The sequence below is a fragment of the Lontra canadensis genome, unplaced genomic scaffold, assembly GCF_010015895.1.
Source record: "Lontra canadensis isolate GAN:19392208 unplaced genomic scaffold, GSC_riverotter_1.0 scaffold51, whole genome shotgun sequence".
NCBI classification, from domain to species: domain Eukaryota; kingdom Metazoa; phylum Chordata; class Mammalia; order Carnivora; family Mustelidae; genus Lontra; species Lontra canadensis.
In genome coordinates this window covers 5,728,909-5,742,770 of record NW_022631045.1, presented here as the reverse complement: position 1 = coordinate 5,742,770, position 13,862 = coordinate 5,728,909, and the positions used below count along the sequence as shown (strand labels likewise).

Below are 13,862 nucleotides of genomic sequence, written 5' to 3'. Positions count from 1 at the left end.
TAATTAAAACTGTGTGCCTTTGGGGCACCTGGGTGGCTCAGTGAGTTAAAGCCTCTGCCTTCGGCTCAGGTCATGATCCCAGGGTCCTGGGGTTGAGCCCCACATCAGGCTCTCTGCTCAGCAGGGAGTCTGTTTCCCTCTCTCTCTGCCTGCCTCTGTGCCTACTTGTGATTTCTGCCTATCAAATAAATAATAAAAATTTAAAACAAAAACAAAAACTGTGTGACCTTAATGAGAGGAGTTGATTATTCTTATCTGCCCACAGATCTTTCTCCTTTGGCTGGCCAGGTACTGAATCTCTTATAATGGTGTTGCTTATTTGGAATGAGGCACCAAGTCTACAACATGCTCCTAAAATAGTGAAAATTCTGCCGTTATTGCTCATTTTAAAGACAAACTGGTCTGTCATCCTATCTAGACGGTCACTTAGAAAGTGCAAAGGAAATGGGACAAAGACCAGATGTTAAGTTCTGATCAGGCAGGTAGGGGCAGAAACTGAGGCAAGAGAAGTGGCCGCCAATACTCTCTCTAGCTGGGCTTTGTTTTCACTTAGGACATGTCTGTTACTTCTTAAAAATAGTAAACAAATCCTCCCAGTGCCATATTTGAATCATTCAGACTATACCCACTGATTTAACATAAAGTTATACTGTACTAAATTACAGGCACACACACATTCACACCCATCCCATAAAATCTACTCTATGGTGTTTGGTCTCCCACAGATCAGGGCTTTGCATAGGTACGTCTTTACCTTGTAAATGCCTCTGTAGAGTTTTCTAGTATTATCTCCATAAGCTTTTGCCTGTGCCTTGTTCAGTTTATTTTTAGGGCTGTTTAAAAAATATGAATGGAATTTTTCATTTGTTTTCTACTTGTTTGGAATGGGGACAGCTAGTGATTATTACTTACTAATTTTTATAAATGGATTGATGTTGCTTCCAGTCTTTTAGTTCTTTCAAGTTTACCCCAGTATACAATGCAATCTTTGTATGCAAATCTTGCCTTCTCCATATGTGTGTATGTATATGTACACATATTTTCTTATTTTATTTCCTTGTGTGATTACATTAGCTAGTATATTCTGAACAATGTTAATGTGGAGGACACTAGGCATCTTTGTTGTGTCCCCGACTTTAAGAAAATGTTCTGTTTTTCATCATTAGCTAACTTTTTGTTTGGGATGTTTAGAAAAACATCAAGAATACATCCAGTTCTGTTTTTCTAATGGATTTTAAACATCAGAAATAAATATGAAATCTTGTCATTCTCTTCTTTGGTATCTATGAGATGCTAATGTTTTTCTCTCTTGACCTGTTCAGATGAATCACTTTTGCACTCCCCTAAATAAATGTTAATGATATCTGTTTTTCTTAATATTTTTTTAATTTTCAAATTATTTTGGCTGATCCTGCTCATCCAGAAGAAAACCCAGAGGACAATTTTTAAGAACGAGGACACCGGTGAAATTAACAAGTTATCTCTTCATTGTAAGGAGGTACAATGTGGGACACAGAAAATTAGGAGACGGTCATTTACTTAACCAGAATTACCTGAATTAGGGGTTCAGTTTTTAAATAATAGATTATCTCTAGTATATGTAAATCATTGTTTATAGATAGATTACCCAGTATTTGGGAGATGGGATAAGAAAGCAGACCAATGAAAATGAAACATAAAAGAATAAAAATGAATAGATTAGCAGAGTTGTTGTTTTTATAGCTCAAAAATTAAATAAATATATTAAATAAATAAAAAGATCAAATTAAGCCCACACTTTAAAATATGTATTTGCTGCATAAAGCTCAGCACCTATATACTAAATTATAACAAAAATGTAATATTTATAACCAGTATGCTCTTATAGATATTAGAGCAATATATATTTCATTGATTCTCTGATGTATTTTTTTTATATTTCCGTAACTCTGAAATTAAGATGCAAACAGAATCTATGATGATCATGTTTAATATATTTTTTAAGATTATATTTATTTATTCATTAGAGACAGAGAGACAGGCAGAGGGAGAGGGAGAAACAAACTCCCCGCTAAGCAGGGAGCTCAATGAGGGACTCGATCCCAGGACCCCAGGATCGTGACCTGAGACGAAGGCAGTCGCTTAACGAACTAAGTCCCCAGGAGCCCCTGTGTTTAATATTTTTGTCAACATTTCTTTCTTTTTTTGTGATGCATGAAATACTAATGTAAGTTGAAAATTGGTGGTATCTTAGATTTGACAAAATACAGCAAATATCAACTTCATATACAAAACAGCTTCATCTCCCAACCTCTACCTCTGTCACATACCCTTTAAAAAAAAAAGATGCTATTATTATCTGCAGATTTTTAAAAAATAAACTGAATTAAAATGCAATTTAGATTTAAGGAGTTTGACAACTTTAGGATTTACCCTAAGATGATCAGAGATAGCCCAGGGAGTTGCAAACTAGGGGCTGGGATAAAAGGGTCGATACAAGAATTCACACACAATGTGTGTGAGCAGACATGCACTGGAGTCACAGGGTTCTACCCAGCTTTTGGTGGAGTCAGTAAGGAAAATAATTCTACAGCTGCCAAATTCTCAAGTGATGTTATTCAGAAAAGCAGAACACACGGTTATTAATTGCAGTGTTTCTCACTTGGAGCTGTCGGTGTAAGAGAAGTCACCAGTGTCCCCCATCCCCATCTCCTCCCTTCTCACTCAGCTCCCATGGAAAATGAGAAGATGGACACAGAATCTCCACCTTGCCCACCACATAACTTCCTGCTCTGCTTGCTTACCTCCTCACCACGGGCGATGACAACGGACCAGTTACAATTATTCTTAACAGGGTCCTGGACCAACACATGTGGAATAGGAGATCCCACCTTTACAAAACCAAATGTCAAGGAAATAGCTGTGAGTCCTATAAACTGAGGGAATGGTTTCTAGGGCAGGCAATTCACACCAGCAAACTGACCCAGTGAATACCACAAACTATCTTTGTCCTCCTTCACTGTATGAATTTAAAGGACTCCTCTTAACAAATAAGAAAAAGAAAAAAAATCTTCTGCCAAGAATATGTGCATGAAAGTCCCTGGTCCCCCTAATAAGCCACTACCAACTTCAAAAGAATTCTACTAATCTCTTACAAAAATTCTCTGTATCTCGCTTACAAATTATTAAAATGAAAAAGAACAGAGTCAACAACACTCAGCCAGTATTAATTTTTGGTATTAGCAGGGTCACTGTGGCCCTTGACTTATATCCCCATGTGGACTCACCTTTTGTACAGCTGCTCGGAAGGCCTGTTTAATGCTCTTACACGAATCAGGTATTAATTTTGTGTCTTGACTCTCCAGAGTTGTGTCTTGCAAATCTGGGTTTTCGTGGAGTTTGAAAATTCTATTAATGCAGTGAGTGTCATCTTCAGATATTCTGTTAGGATCCATCTGAGGAAAAAAAAAGTCAGAACGTAGAGTAATTATCATTGATCATTCTGCTATTTAATAAAGTGTGACTGACTTAAGGACAAAAAAATTCATTCTTGCAAGAATCTTTATGTCTTCAACAATTAATAGTGAGTACAATTACCCTCATGTTGGTGAAACATTGACTTCTAATTCATTTTGATGAATAGCGATGATTCACAACACAAGTGTATACGTGTGAATTGTGAGGAAATGATAAAAATTGTCTGCCAATGTGTAATTCTCATGGGGGGAGGAGGGTTGAGGATAATCACATGGGGCCAGTGCAGGTAGAGAAAGCTTTTTCTCTTTAAGTCATACCCAGCATGCTAGATAGGGTGATGAAACTCACGTGGATACTCAAAGCATGAAGCCTACAAAACCAGGTGAAATAAACACCATCGTTAGCCACCATGTTTGTCTGGCCTTTTTTTTTTTTTTTCCCAATATTTTATTTATTTATTTGACAGAGAGAGAGATCACAAGTAAGCAGAGAAGCAGGCAGAGAGAGAGGAGAAGCAGGCTCCCCACTGAGCCGAGACCCCGATGTAGGGCTCGATCCCAGGACCCTGAGATCATGACCTGAGCTGAAGGCAGAGGCTTAACCCACTGAGCCACCCAGGCGCCCCTGGTGTTTTTTTCTTAATCAATGTATATTTTAATTAACCAAAGAAGGGAGGGAGAAATCCATTTCTCCCTCCCTTCTTTAGGGAGCCCCAAAAACCTAAATTCCCTTTTTGTTGAAACTCTCATCCGTGTTTCTTAACCTGGTGTGGGACGTCTATCGGGGGTGATAGTGGGCTGCATGGGGTGAGCAGGCTGTATGGACAGATACTGGTGGGGGGGGTGGTGAAAATTCCTCTAATGTCAGGGATTGTTCTACCCAAAATATCCCCATTGAGTTGTTAGCTAGTTGTCTGCATACACATCTTTTTTTTTTTTTTAAGATTTTATTTATTTATTTGACAGACAGAGATCACAAGTAGGAAGAGAGGTAGGCAGAGAGAGAGAGGAGGAAGCAGGCTCCCTGCTGAGCAGAGAGCCCGATGCGATGATGCGGAGCTCCATCCCAAGACCCTGGGATCATGACCTGAGCCAAAGGCAGAGGCTTATTAACCCAATGAGCCACCCAGGCGCCCGTGCATACACATCTTTTTAAGTACTATTCTTGAAATTGTCTTCCCCGTCCTCCCGGGGTTCTGACAAACCCCTGTAGCAGTTTCAACTGCCAAGTAAAGGATAGAGATAATTAACTCTCAATTGTCTTAATAATAATTGTTTAACTGATTGTCATCTTCTTTAAAAAATTCAAGGTACTTCATGTGTGTTTGCTCATTACTAGGTACAAACCAGATGAAGAAAGGAACAATTGTAGAAGTTTATAATATAAGTTCAGTGAATTAATACCAGCTCTCTCAGTTCCTGGTTTATCTTAGTAAAAGTAATCAAAAAGATGCACAGGTTTATTAACCAACCATCAGAAATAAACTTGTAAGTACTCTATCCATATCTGAGATTCTCAAAATGAATGATAACCTTTCAACAAATGTGCGCCCGCTAATACAGATTCTCTTATTTCAGTCTTGCATATGAGAGAGGTGTCCTTCACAAAGCAAAACTATTTGCAATCTGTATTTATTTTTCATATTTTCTTTAAAATAATCAGCATAAATCAGAACATGTGAGTTTTTATATTAGGAAAGATTTTTTAATCACACTTTTTTTTTTTTTTAAAGCTCACTTAAGCCACTAACTTTCCCACAAAATCAGAGCAGCCTGGGCAGCTGATATGAAGGGTCACAGGGTTCAGACCTCAAGAAGGAAGAATCATGCCAAGTCCTCAGTTGGCTCACCACCAGAAATTTCTGAGCTACAGGAACAATGCGGAGATTGGAGGGAAATGCCTGGGGACCCTGAAATTGGTTGAACTCCAGGCCTGCTGACAGACTAAGGGCCATTAACCAGAAGCAGTGTTGTCCACCATGTTGTCGCTACTCGAAGTACAGTCTGAGTACTTGTAGCTTCACAGGCTCACCTGGAGCTCCTTGGAAATGCAGACTCTGCACTAGAGTCTTGGAAAGGCAGGTCTCTGGCATGCTGCTTGGGAATCTGCATCCTAACTATATCCCTGGTCCTCTCTATGTACATGAAAGTTTGAGAAGAAATGCCTTCAAATATCAAAGGTACAAATAGAGATTTTCTGCTAGTAAAATGTCTTGAAATTTCCTTGAAAAACAATTTTAATTTTTTTAGTTAATAATAGCAGTTAGTACAAAAATCTTGTGACAATCATGATGACTAATGATCTGATGCAAAGAAATGTAACACAAAGATTTTGTCCCCTCTCTCTTAAAAAGTCTCCATACCCAGATGCCACCTCCGGCCAACAGAACCCACATCCCTGAGGGCAGGCGCCAACAAAATCTCTCTAGCCAAGGGCTTCAAATGAGAACCATTGTTTAGGAAGGTAACATGAGAACTAAAACAAATATAAAAATCATCAATTGTTTTCCCAAAAGAAATCATGAAAGCATGGCATCGTTAATTTCAATAAAGTAATTTATTTTGTTTACTTAAAAGCCATTTGTTACAAATGTCTTGTTAACCTGCAACCAAACATCTTTCTTGCTCCAGTGTCTTGTAGCTCCCCCTTCCCAAAAGTGGAGACCAGGAGAAAAGAGAGGAGTTGAGGAGTGGAAACCAGCAGACCACACACAGTGAGGGGGTGGGGGGACTCTGCTCTGGTCATCTCCATGCTGGGAAGACCCCAGGGCAAGATGTGCGGCATTCCATAGTGCTGGTCCAGTGGCTGAACCAAGGGCTCTCCTGTCCCACACCCTCTCTCCAGACACCAGAGCCCGGAAAGGGAGTTCGCATGACTGAAAAATACGCTACTTTTTAGTCTAGTTTAGCTACTCATTAGATAACTTCCACATTGCAAATTTCTAGTGTTGTAAATCATTTGAAAAGTTTCTTCAGTAAATTGAACATGCCAGGCCCTGGGCTTGATGCTGCCAATGATACAGTGAGCAAAACAGGCAATTCTTCCATCCTTGAACTTACTGTACTCAACAGAGAAACGAAGCAGCTCATCAAAAAAAAAAAAAAAAATTTCACTGTAAACTTAGTTACAAATGAATTCATTGTACCTAGAAATGTCTGAACATCTATAAACCTTGAATATCTGATTTAAAAGACTTTAAAAAGGCATTTATCAGATGATGCAGTTCATACTAAATGAAAGTCTTTAAAACAAAAAAAACTTCCTTGAAATGTAATCATGTGTAGGGTTAAATGAGACAGGATGCTTGACATTTGTGCTACTTGGTTATCTGTTTTCTCAAACAGGCAGCCTGCACATCAGAGTCGAAGTAGTGACTGCTCTCTGGTTTGGGGAACAAACAGCCAGGGAGGTTGGTGTGCATACTCGGGGTTTAGAGGAAGGAGTTCAAAGGGCAACAGAGATTGAATTTTCTGAAAACCTTATCATGTAGCTAAACTCCAAACTTTGAATATGGTTATATGGATGTTAAAAAGAAAAGAAAGAGAGAACACATACGCATACATTTTACAAGCAACATTTTGGAAGGTTTTTTTCCTTCTTCTTTGCAAACCAAAGTATGAATACTATGTGGTAAATATATAGCACAGACCGCATGCTATTTTTTTCTTTGGCAAGGTTGGTGGAGGAAAAGCCAATCTACTTTAGATCTAGTACTTTTTTTTCTTTTCAATCTGGGCACAGGCGATCTGCAAACATTCAAGAGGCTGATTCATTTTTAACTACTCAAACAGGAGTTGAGAAGGGGAAACATTTTTTAAAGTCACTGCAATTTTTACACTATCCTGGACATTCTTCTAAATGCATATAAAACTAAATAAACTGTTTTTTTTTTCTTGAAGAATTACATAGCAACGCCCCCCCAAACAAAAACAATAAAACAGCCTCCTTTTTCTCGTTTGTTTACTATAAACTGCAAACATATTACTTGATCTTAAATGATTTTACTCTAATTTAGATGCATTCAGGAACCCCAAGTAGTTGATACAACTTTAGTGGAACTAAAAAAAAAAACAAAAACAAAAAAAACTCTTATTTGGTACCAAGTTCTAATCTAAAGGAGTTGATATGAGTAAAGATGTTACATTAGTGATGGCTCAAAATGAGTGTATTCTCTTAGGTAGAAGAACTTTGAAAGGCATACATAAAACTAGAAAGAACTGTAGAATGAACTCCCACAAACCTATCACCAAGCTTCAACAATTATCAACCCATGGCCAATCCTGTTTCATCTATAAGCAAGCACTTCCCAACCCCAAACCCTCCCCACCTATTATTTTGAAACAAATTCCAGACATTATAGCATTTCACTTGTACCTACTTCAGAAGTTATCTGTAAATGATTAGGACTCCTTTAAGTATCAAAGGTAGATACTATATACTCAGTAAAATGCAGCCTCATTATGTGTCTTCCAATGAACACACTGCTCCCGATATTACTTCTTCCCTAAAGAAGACACCCCTTTTAAAATTCAGCACAAAAACGGGTTTCAGGAGTCATGGCTAATATACTTGGCATAAGCCTTAGAGAAACCCATGACTGTATCTGTAAAATCTGATGACATTAAATCTGTAAATGGGGGCGCCTGGGTGGCTCAGTGGGTTAAAGCCTCTGCCTTCGCTCAGGTCATGATCCCAGAGTCCTGAGATGGAGCCCTGCAGTGAGCTCTCTGCTCAGCAGGGAGCCTGCTTCCCTTCCTCTCTCTCTGCCTGCCTCTCTGCCTACTTGTGATTTCTGTCAAATAAATAAATAAATAATTTTTTAAAAAATCTGTAAATGAGAATTTTCCAGGTAGGCTTACTAATTGGCCCGTTTAGTTTGGAAAGAAGTGTTGAGCACTTCACTACTAGTCATGTAATGTCAAGATGGTTAAATTATGGTAAGTGATCATCAGACAGCCCCCTCGAGCCTACCAGACCATGAATAATGCCCTGGAGAAGCAGAACATCTGTCCTAAGAGCCCAGCACACCACTCTTTTTCTACATGGCCACACCCGTTTCCATGGTTCCCACCAATCTAAGCTGTTTATCTTCCCTAGAGCTCATTCATTCCCCACTGCTCTTTCGCTGCCGAACACTTACTTTACTATCACTGCTACAAAATGTCATATCCCTAAGGTGTTAGAAAAGAAAAAAGGAGTAGAGAACACTTATATCGTCTGTCCTTTTTTTGAATGCTGCTCTCCTGTTTAAGAATTTTACGTCTTTTGTTATAGGTCCCTCCATTACCTAGCACTGTGCAATGCACATAATAGGTAGACATTGTATGTTGAGTTCATGATCCTTAACTCACATCCCATAGCACTTAATAGTCTCATCTGTAGTGTAGACCCTCAGTATATACAGACTGTACATGGGAGGAGAAAACTTGGTGGGAACATGGGTGAACCACTCATTCCTGACGGCAGCATCCTCTGATGAAAGAAAAACATTTCATCACTTTCATATAGATGTGTGTAGTCTTTGTTACAAAAGTTTTTTTTTTTTTAAGAAAAAAATCTCAGTAAATAGAGATTATTTTAATTAAGATGCAAATACAAATGTCCTAAAGTATTGCTCATAGTATTTCTACCTTTTTAAGAAGTAGGTAATCAGACTTGCTCTATTAAAAACACAAAACAGTGGATAATGAATATTTAACAAAAAGCCTATGATTACAAGTAATGGAGTTCAAGACTCTGGCACATGTCAAAAACCCATACAATCCAAGCAATGCTATGTTTTGATGCATCCAATTTGGTTTAGTAATCACCTTTGAATCTGAAAACCAATGGAGTCCAAACCCAACTCTCTTTTCCCATAAAAAAAAAAAAAAATTTTTTTTTTTTTTTGCACAGTCAGCCCTCCACTTCCTCTGAGAAAGAGTTCACAGCACCAGACAAGAACATTTGAATGAATCCAACCAACTGCACTGCAATTTCCAAGAAAACACAAGAGCATAAACCACCAGAAAGCATAATATTACAGATTTACCCCTTCCTTTCTACTATCTTTCCCTGCAGTTTCCCAGCTCTCTTTCTCATCTTTTAGCAGTTTACTTACTTGCTAGATGGCAGCGAGGCTGTGTCAGGGGTGAGAACTTCACCACCATCACACACACCTTGCTTCCTTCTTCCGCCCACCTCAGTGGGACGGCACAGGGTCCTTCCCTCTTCTTGCACCCCTGACCCACAACCAGGCTGCTCTGGCCACGCTGTGTCACTCGGCCCATCTGGCGCCTTGGACATCACCACCGGTTGCTTCAGGGGCTGCCTTCCCTCCAGCGCCGCAGCCCGGAGCCCCCCGCCAGCGCCACCACCACCACACATACCCCTGCAAAGCAGCCAGCCCCAGGACCAAACCCTCTCCGGGTGGTGGGCCAGAAGGGAAAGGGTCGCCGCCTAAACTCTCGATTTTTTCCTTAAGTGGATGTTCAGTTCCTTCTTAGCTCCAAATTAGAAATGGAAGGGTTTGTAGGGGGAGCGTGCAATCATCCATTAGAGGTGAGCGGCCAATGCTGCGCCGCGGGGGAAATTCAAACGCAACAGGCCGGGCGAGCCCAGCCTCCCGCTCCGCTGCGGGGCAGAGGCGGGAGCGGACAGCAGAGGCGAGCGCGCCGGGGCCCGCGCCGGGCTGTCCCCGAGTCGGACGCACCCTCTTTGGAGTCACTTTCCCCTCCGGCATATGCAAGATCGGGGGAGCCGAGCCCGGCGTCCAGACTCCGTTTCCCGAAGGCGCGGGAGGGATGAGGTGGGCGGACCTCCGGGGAGGCGGGCACTCACCTGAGCTCTGAAGTAGAGGAACAGGGCGACGCTGCAGACCACCTGGCCCAGCCCCAGCCCCAGGAAGGCCACGAACATGGAGCGGGAGGCGGCGGCGGGCTGGTGCGGCGCGGGCGGCGTGGGCGGCGGGGGCGCGTGCAGGGGGCCCTCGTGCGGGGTGCCCGAGCCGCCGCTGCCCATCTCCTCCGAGCCGCGCAGGTACTTGGTGTAGTCTCGGCTGGCGCGGCGCATGGCGCTTGGCCGGCTGGCTGCGGCGCTCGCCTCCCTGGCTGGCGCCCTCCCTTGCCTCTGCCCGCCACCAACTCCAAAGACGCGCGGAGCCGGCGCGGGGCCAGGCGGGCCTCGACGTGGGGCGCTCGAGCCGGGCGCAGCTCGGGGGGCGCGCGGGCGAGCGGGCAGGGCGCCCGGCTACCCCAACTCTTATAAACCGCGGGCGAGGGCTGGCCTCGGGAGCCAATCAGCCCCGGGCGAGGCTGCCTCTTCCACTCCCACCTCTGGCTCCCCTTCCTTCCTTTCTCCTCCCTCGAGTTCTTACTCTCACTGAATGGCCTCCTCCCCACCAGCGCTCTCAGAGGAGAGGGCCGTGGGTTGTTCTAGCGGAGCCAGACGCCACTAGCTCATCCTGAGCTGCCAAGGGATGGGCCGGGGGGGAGATGCAGAGGGGCCTCGGTATAAGGATAAAGCTTATCCTTATCCTTATCCTTATCCTTATCCTAAGGATTAGGATACAGTCAGCCTCCTCCCAGAGCTTCAGTTTCTCCTATAGAATTAAGAAAGCTGGACTTGGTGATCTCTTGGGGATCTCTTCCTCCTCTCCATCACCCCGAAAGAAATTCAGCCAGGAATATCCCGGTATCCTGAGGGTGCAGCCTCTATCATGACTCTAAATATAGGTTCCAAATTATCTTGGCAACCTTAGAAAACCAGAACTCCTGCACCAAATCCCTTTTTCTGCACCCTCAAAGTGGCTTTGAGTAGGGCAGTTTTGAATGTGGGAGCAGAGAACCTGTAGGCGCCAACTCTGAGCTAGGAAAAGGAAGCAGTACAGAGAGCAGGGTAGGCTCCAGTAGCTTCCTATATAGGACCATCTATTACATTCCGACAGGGTTCATCACATGCCATTCCTACTGCCTGACGGTGGTTTTCCTTCAGTATCCTAAAGATAAGAGGGGTGTGCACCAAGATGTAGGGAGCCCCAGGAGAGCTCATAACTGTGAATGGAGGAAGAGGAATGTTCCACAAGTTTGAAAGTGTAAGTGACATGTTAGTTCATCCCTAAAGAAAACTTTCACGGGTTTTTAGAAACCCTATTTTCTCTTTCTGCATCCTTCTCTAGTGGGCCCTTCTCCAGGCAAGATTTCTCACAAGTGACACAACCCTGGGTTAGTAAAGCTCGTGCACTCAGGTGAACACTTCGAACACAGCACATGTTGAAGAAGAGAAACTGGGTTGGAATTTTAAAAGCATCTGTACAAATGAAATTGTTCAAATTTTCTTAAAAATGCTTTTAGCATTTATATGTGTATGTATAACAAGTTTGGTAGGAAAAGAAGGGAAAAAAGTTTTCAAACTCCAGTGTAAATAATTAACATTATTCTTCTACTCCATGCAGACCTGGGCCTCTTCCCTGCTTTTTGTTTGTTAACTTTGAGGATAAGATGTTATTTTTCCTCCTCTTTTTCCTTTTTATTCTTCTTTTGAAAAATAATTCTGTATTTCAACTTTTTGGTAAATCTTTATTAGGATCAGTGAAATTTAAAGTGCATTAAAAGGGGCTTATGGGTGGCTCCTTAATTTCAGCTCAGGTCATGATCTCAGGGCCCTGAGACCAAGCCTTGTGTCGGGCTCTGCATTCAGAGTGGAGCCTGCTTGGGATTCTCTCCCTCTCCCTCTCTCTCTGCTCCTCCTCCTTCCTCGGGCAAGTGCATGCGCACACGCTCTCTCTCAAATAATAGTAACAGTAATAATAATAACAACAACGACAACTAAAGCCACATGACCTCTCTGTAATCCCTTCGATTTTTTTCCAGTGTTTTACACGTTTTTATTCCTTGCCATCATGATCCTCAGATGACATGAGGGACCCTCAATCTCTGAATCATGTTCGGGTATGTTTGACACAGCAGCTTCATATATTAGACACACGTTATATTTGTACAGAATTCTTCATGTGATATTCTTACTGCTTGGGACTTACGTTCCTTTAGTACCCTAAAGATTCCATCTCATTGTATTCTGGCATGCATAAACTGGATTGGAAATTAATGACATTCCCCTTGTTGCTTCTTTGAAGGTAATGAACCTTTCCAGCCTCTTTATTTGCTTGTTCATTTGTCAGCATTCCACATCTTAATCAATACATAAACCCCACATGCTCAAGAACTTTATCTGTACTATTCATCTCTATATCCCCATGTCCTAGAATGTTGCCTGGTATATAGTAGGTGCACAGTAAATATGCGTCAAGTAAAAATATGATTGATGGAGTCTCTGCCACCACCCCAGTCTAAGCCACATTGTTCTGTTTTGTTTTCCTAATTAATCATGTTACCTAACTGGTCCTACTTCCTCCAGACTTGCTCGCCTCTCAGCATATCTGCACACACTGAATGGGATTCCCTTTTAAAGCAAAAATAAATATAATTTCCCTACTTCCAACCCTCTAATGGCTTCCAAGTGTCATTGGTATAAAGCCTAAACTCTTGAGATACACACTTCCAATGGTCCTTCACAATCTGGCTCAAGACTCCTGTTCTATATCAGCTTCGAATATTGCCCTTCACTGTGGTGTGTCTCCCTTCTCTCCACTACTCATCCTCCCTCTTTCTGCTCCAGTATCATTGCTCCAGGAGTCCTCTCCATGCCCCTGACCTGGGTGGGCTCCTTCTGTTTTATGCCCCCACAGCACCCTTAACTCCTCCTGTCATGACACTCATACACTCACTCACAGATACATTCCTGGAAACCCACCATACACCTAATGACACAGTGATCAAGATAAGCAGGCAGCTTACAGTCTGGTGGGAAGGAAACATATCAAATAAATCATCAAATAATTAACTAAAACTATGATGAGGGTTCCAAAGCCAAAGTGCAAGAATGATGAAAACATTTTAGTTATGGCGGTGGGGGGCGGTGCCAACCTATTATCAAGAGTCAGAACAGACTTCCTAGGCAAAGATAATGATTAAAACTAATCCCTGAATAGTAGCTACTGAGGGAGAGAGTGACCAGGGGTCTATCTTAGGCAGAGAATCATTATGCTATTATAATTCTTCGTTTAATACATCTTCCCAATTGAACATATCTGTCTTACTTACTGTGAATTCATATATAGATTTATTATTACCTTAATACATCAATTAAGTAGTTACTTTGTTATTAAGTTACAAAATAATTAAGTCAGAGCCCTAGTGAACTAAGGTATTAAGAGATGTCAAGACCAAAAACACTATTGAAGTTTCAAGTTTATGACAATACTCAGCTACATTCAACACAACTAGATCAACATTTTTCATGCTGCATTTCCTGGTACCCTGGTGTATTAAGATGAAAATCCTTTGGAGTCAAGGGATGATTTATTGGTG

At 41.9% G+C, this 13,862-nt stretch overlaps 1 protein-coding gene across 3 annotated transcripts in view; it reads right to left on the bottom strand.

The window, feature by feature from the left end:
* Nucleotides 1-10,782, bottom strand: part of TNFSF11 (TNF superfamily member 11) — a 42,736-nt gene extending 31,954 nt beyond the window's left edge. For 2 of the 3 annotated variants that reach the window (XM_032873957.1, XM_032873956.1), the window contains exons 1-2: nucleotides 10,276-10,782; nucleotides 3,267-3,434 (exon numbers count right to left, since the gene is read on the bottom strand). In XM_032873957.1, coding sequence (XP_032729848.1) covers nucleotides 3,267-3,434; nucleotides 10,276-10,506 — 399 coding nt within the window. In that variant the 5' untranslated portion in view covers nucleotides 10,507-10,782. Of the gene's footprint in view, nucleotides 1-3,266; nucleotides 3,435-9,556; nucleotides 9,712-10,275 lie in introns of those variants that run through there. The other variant, XM_032873958.1, reaches the window with a different exon arrangement.
* Nucleotides 10,783-13,862: the final 3,080 nt, after the last annotated feature.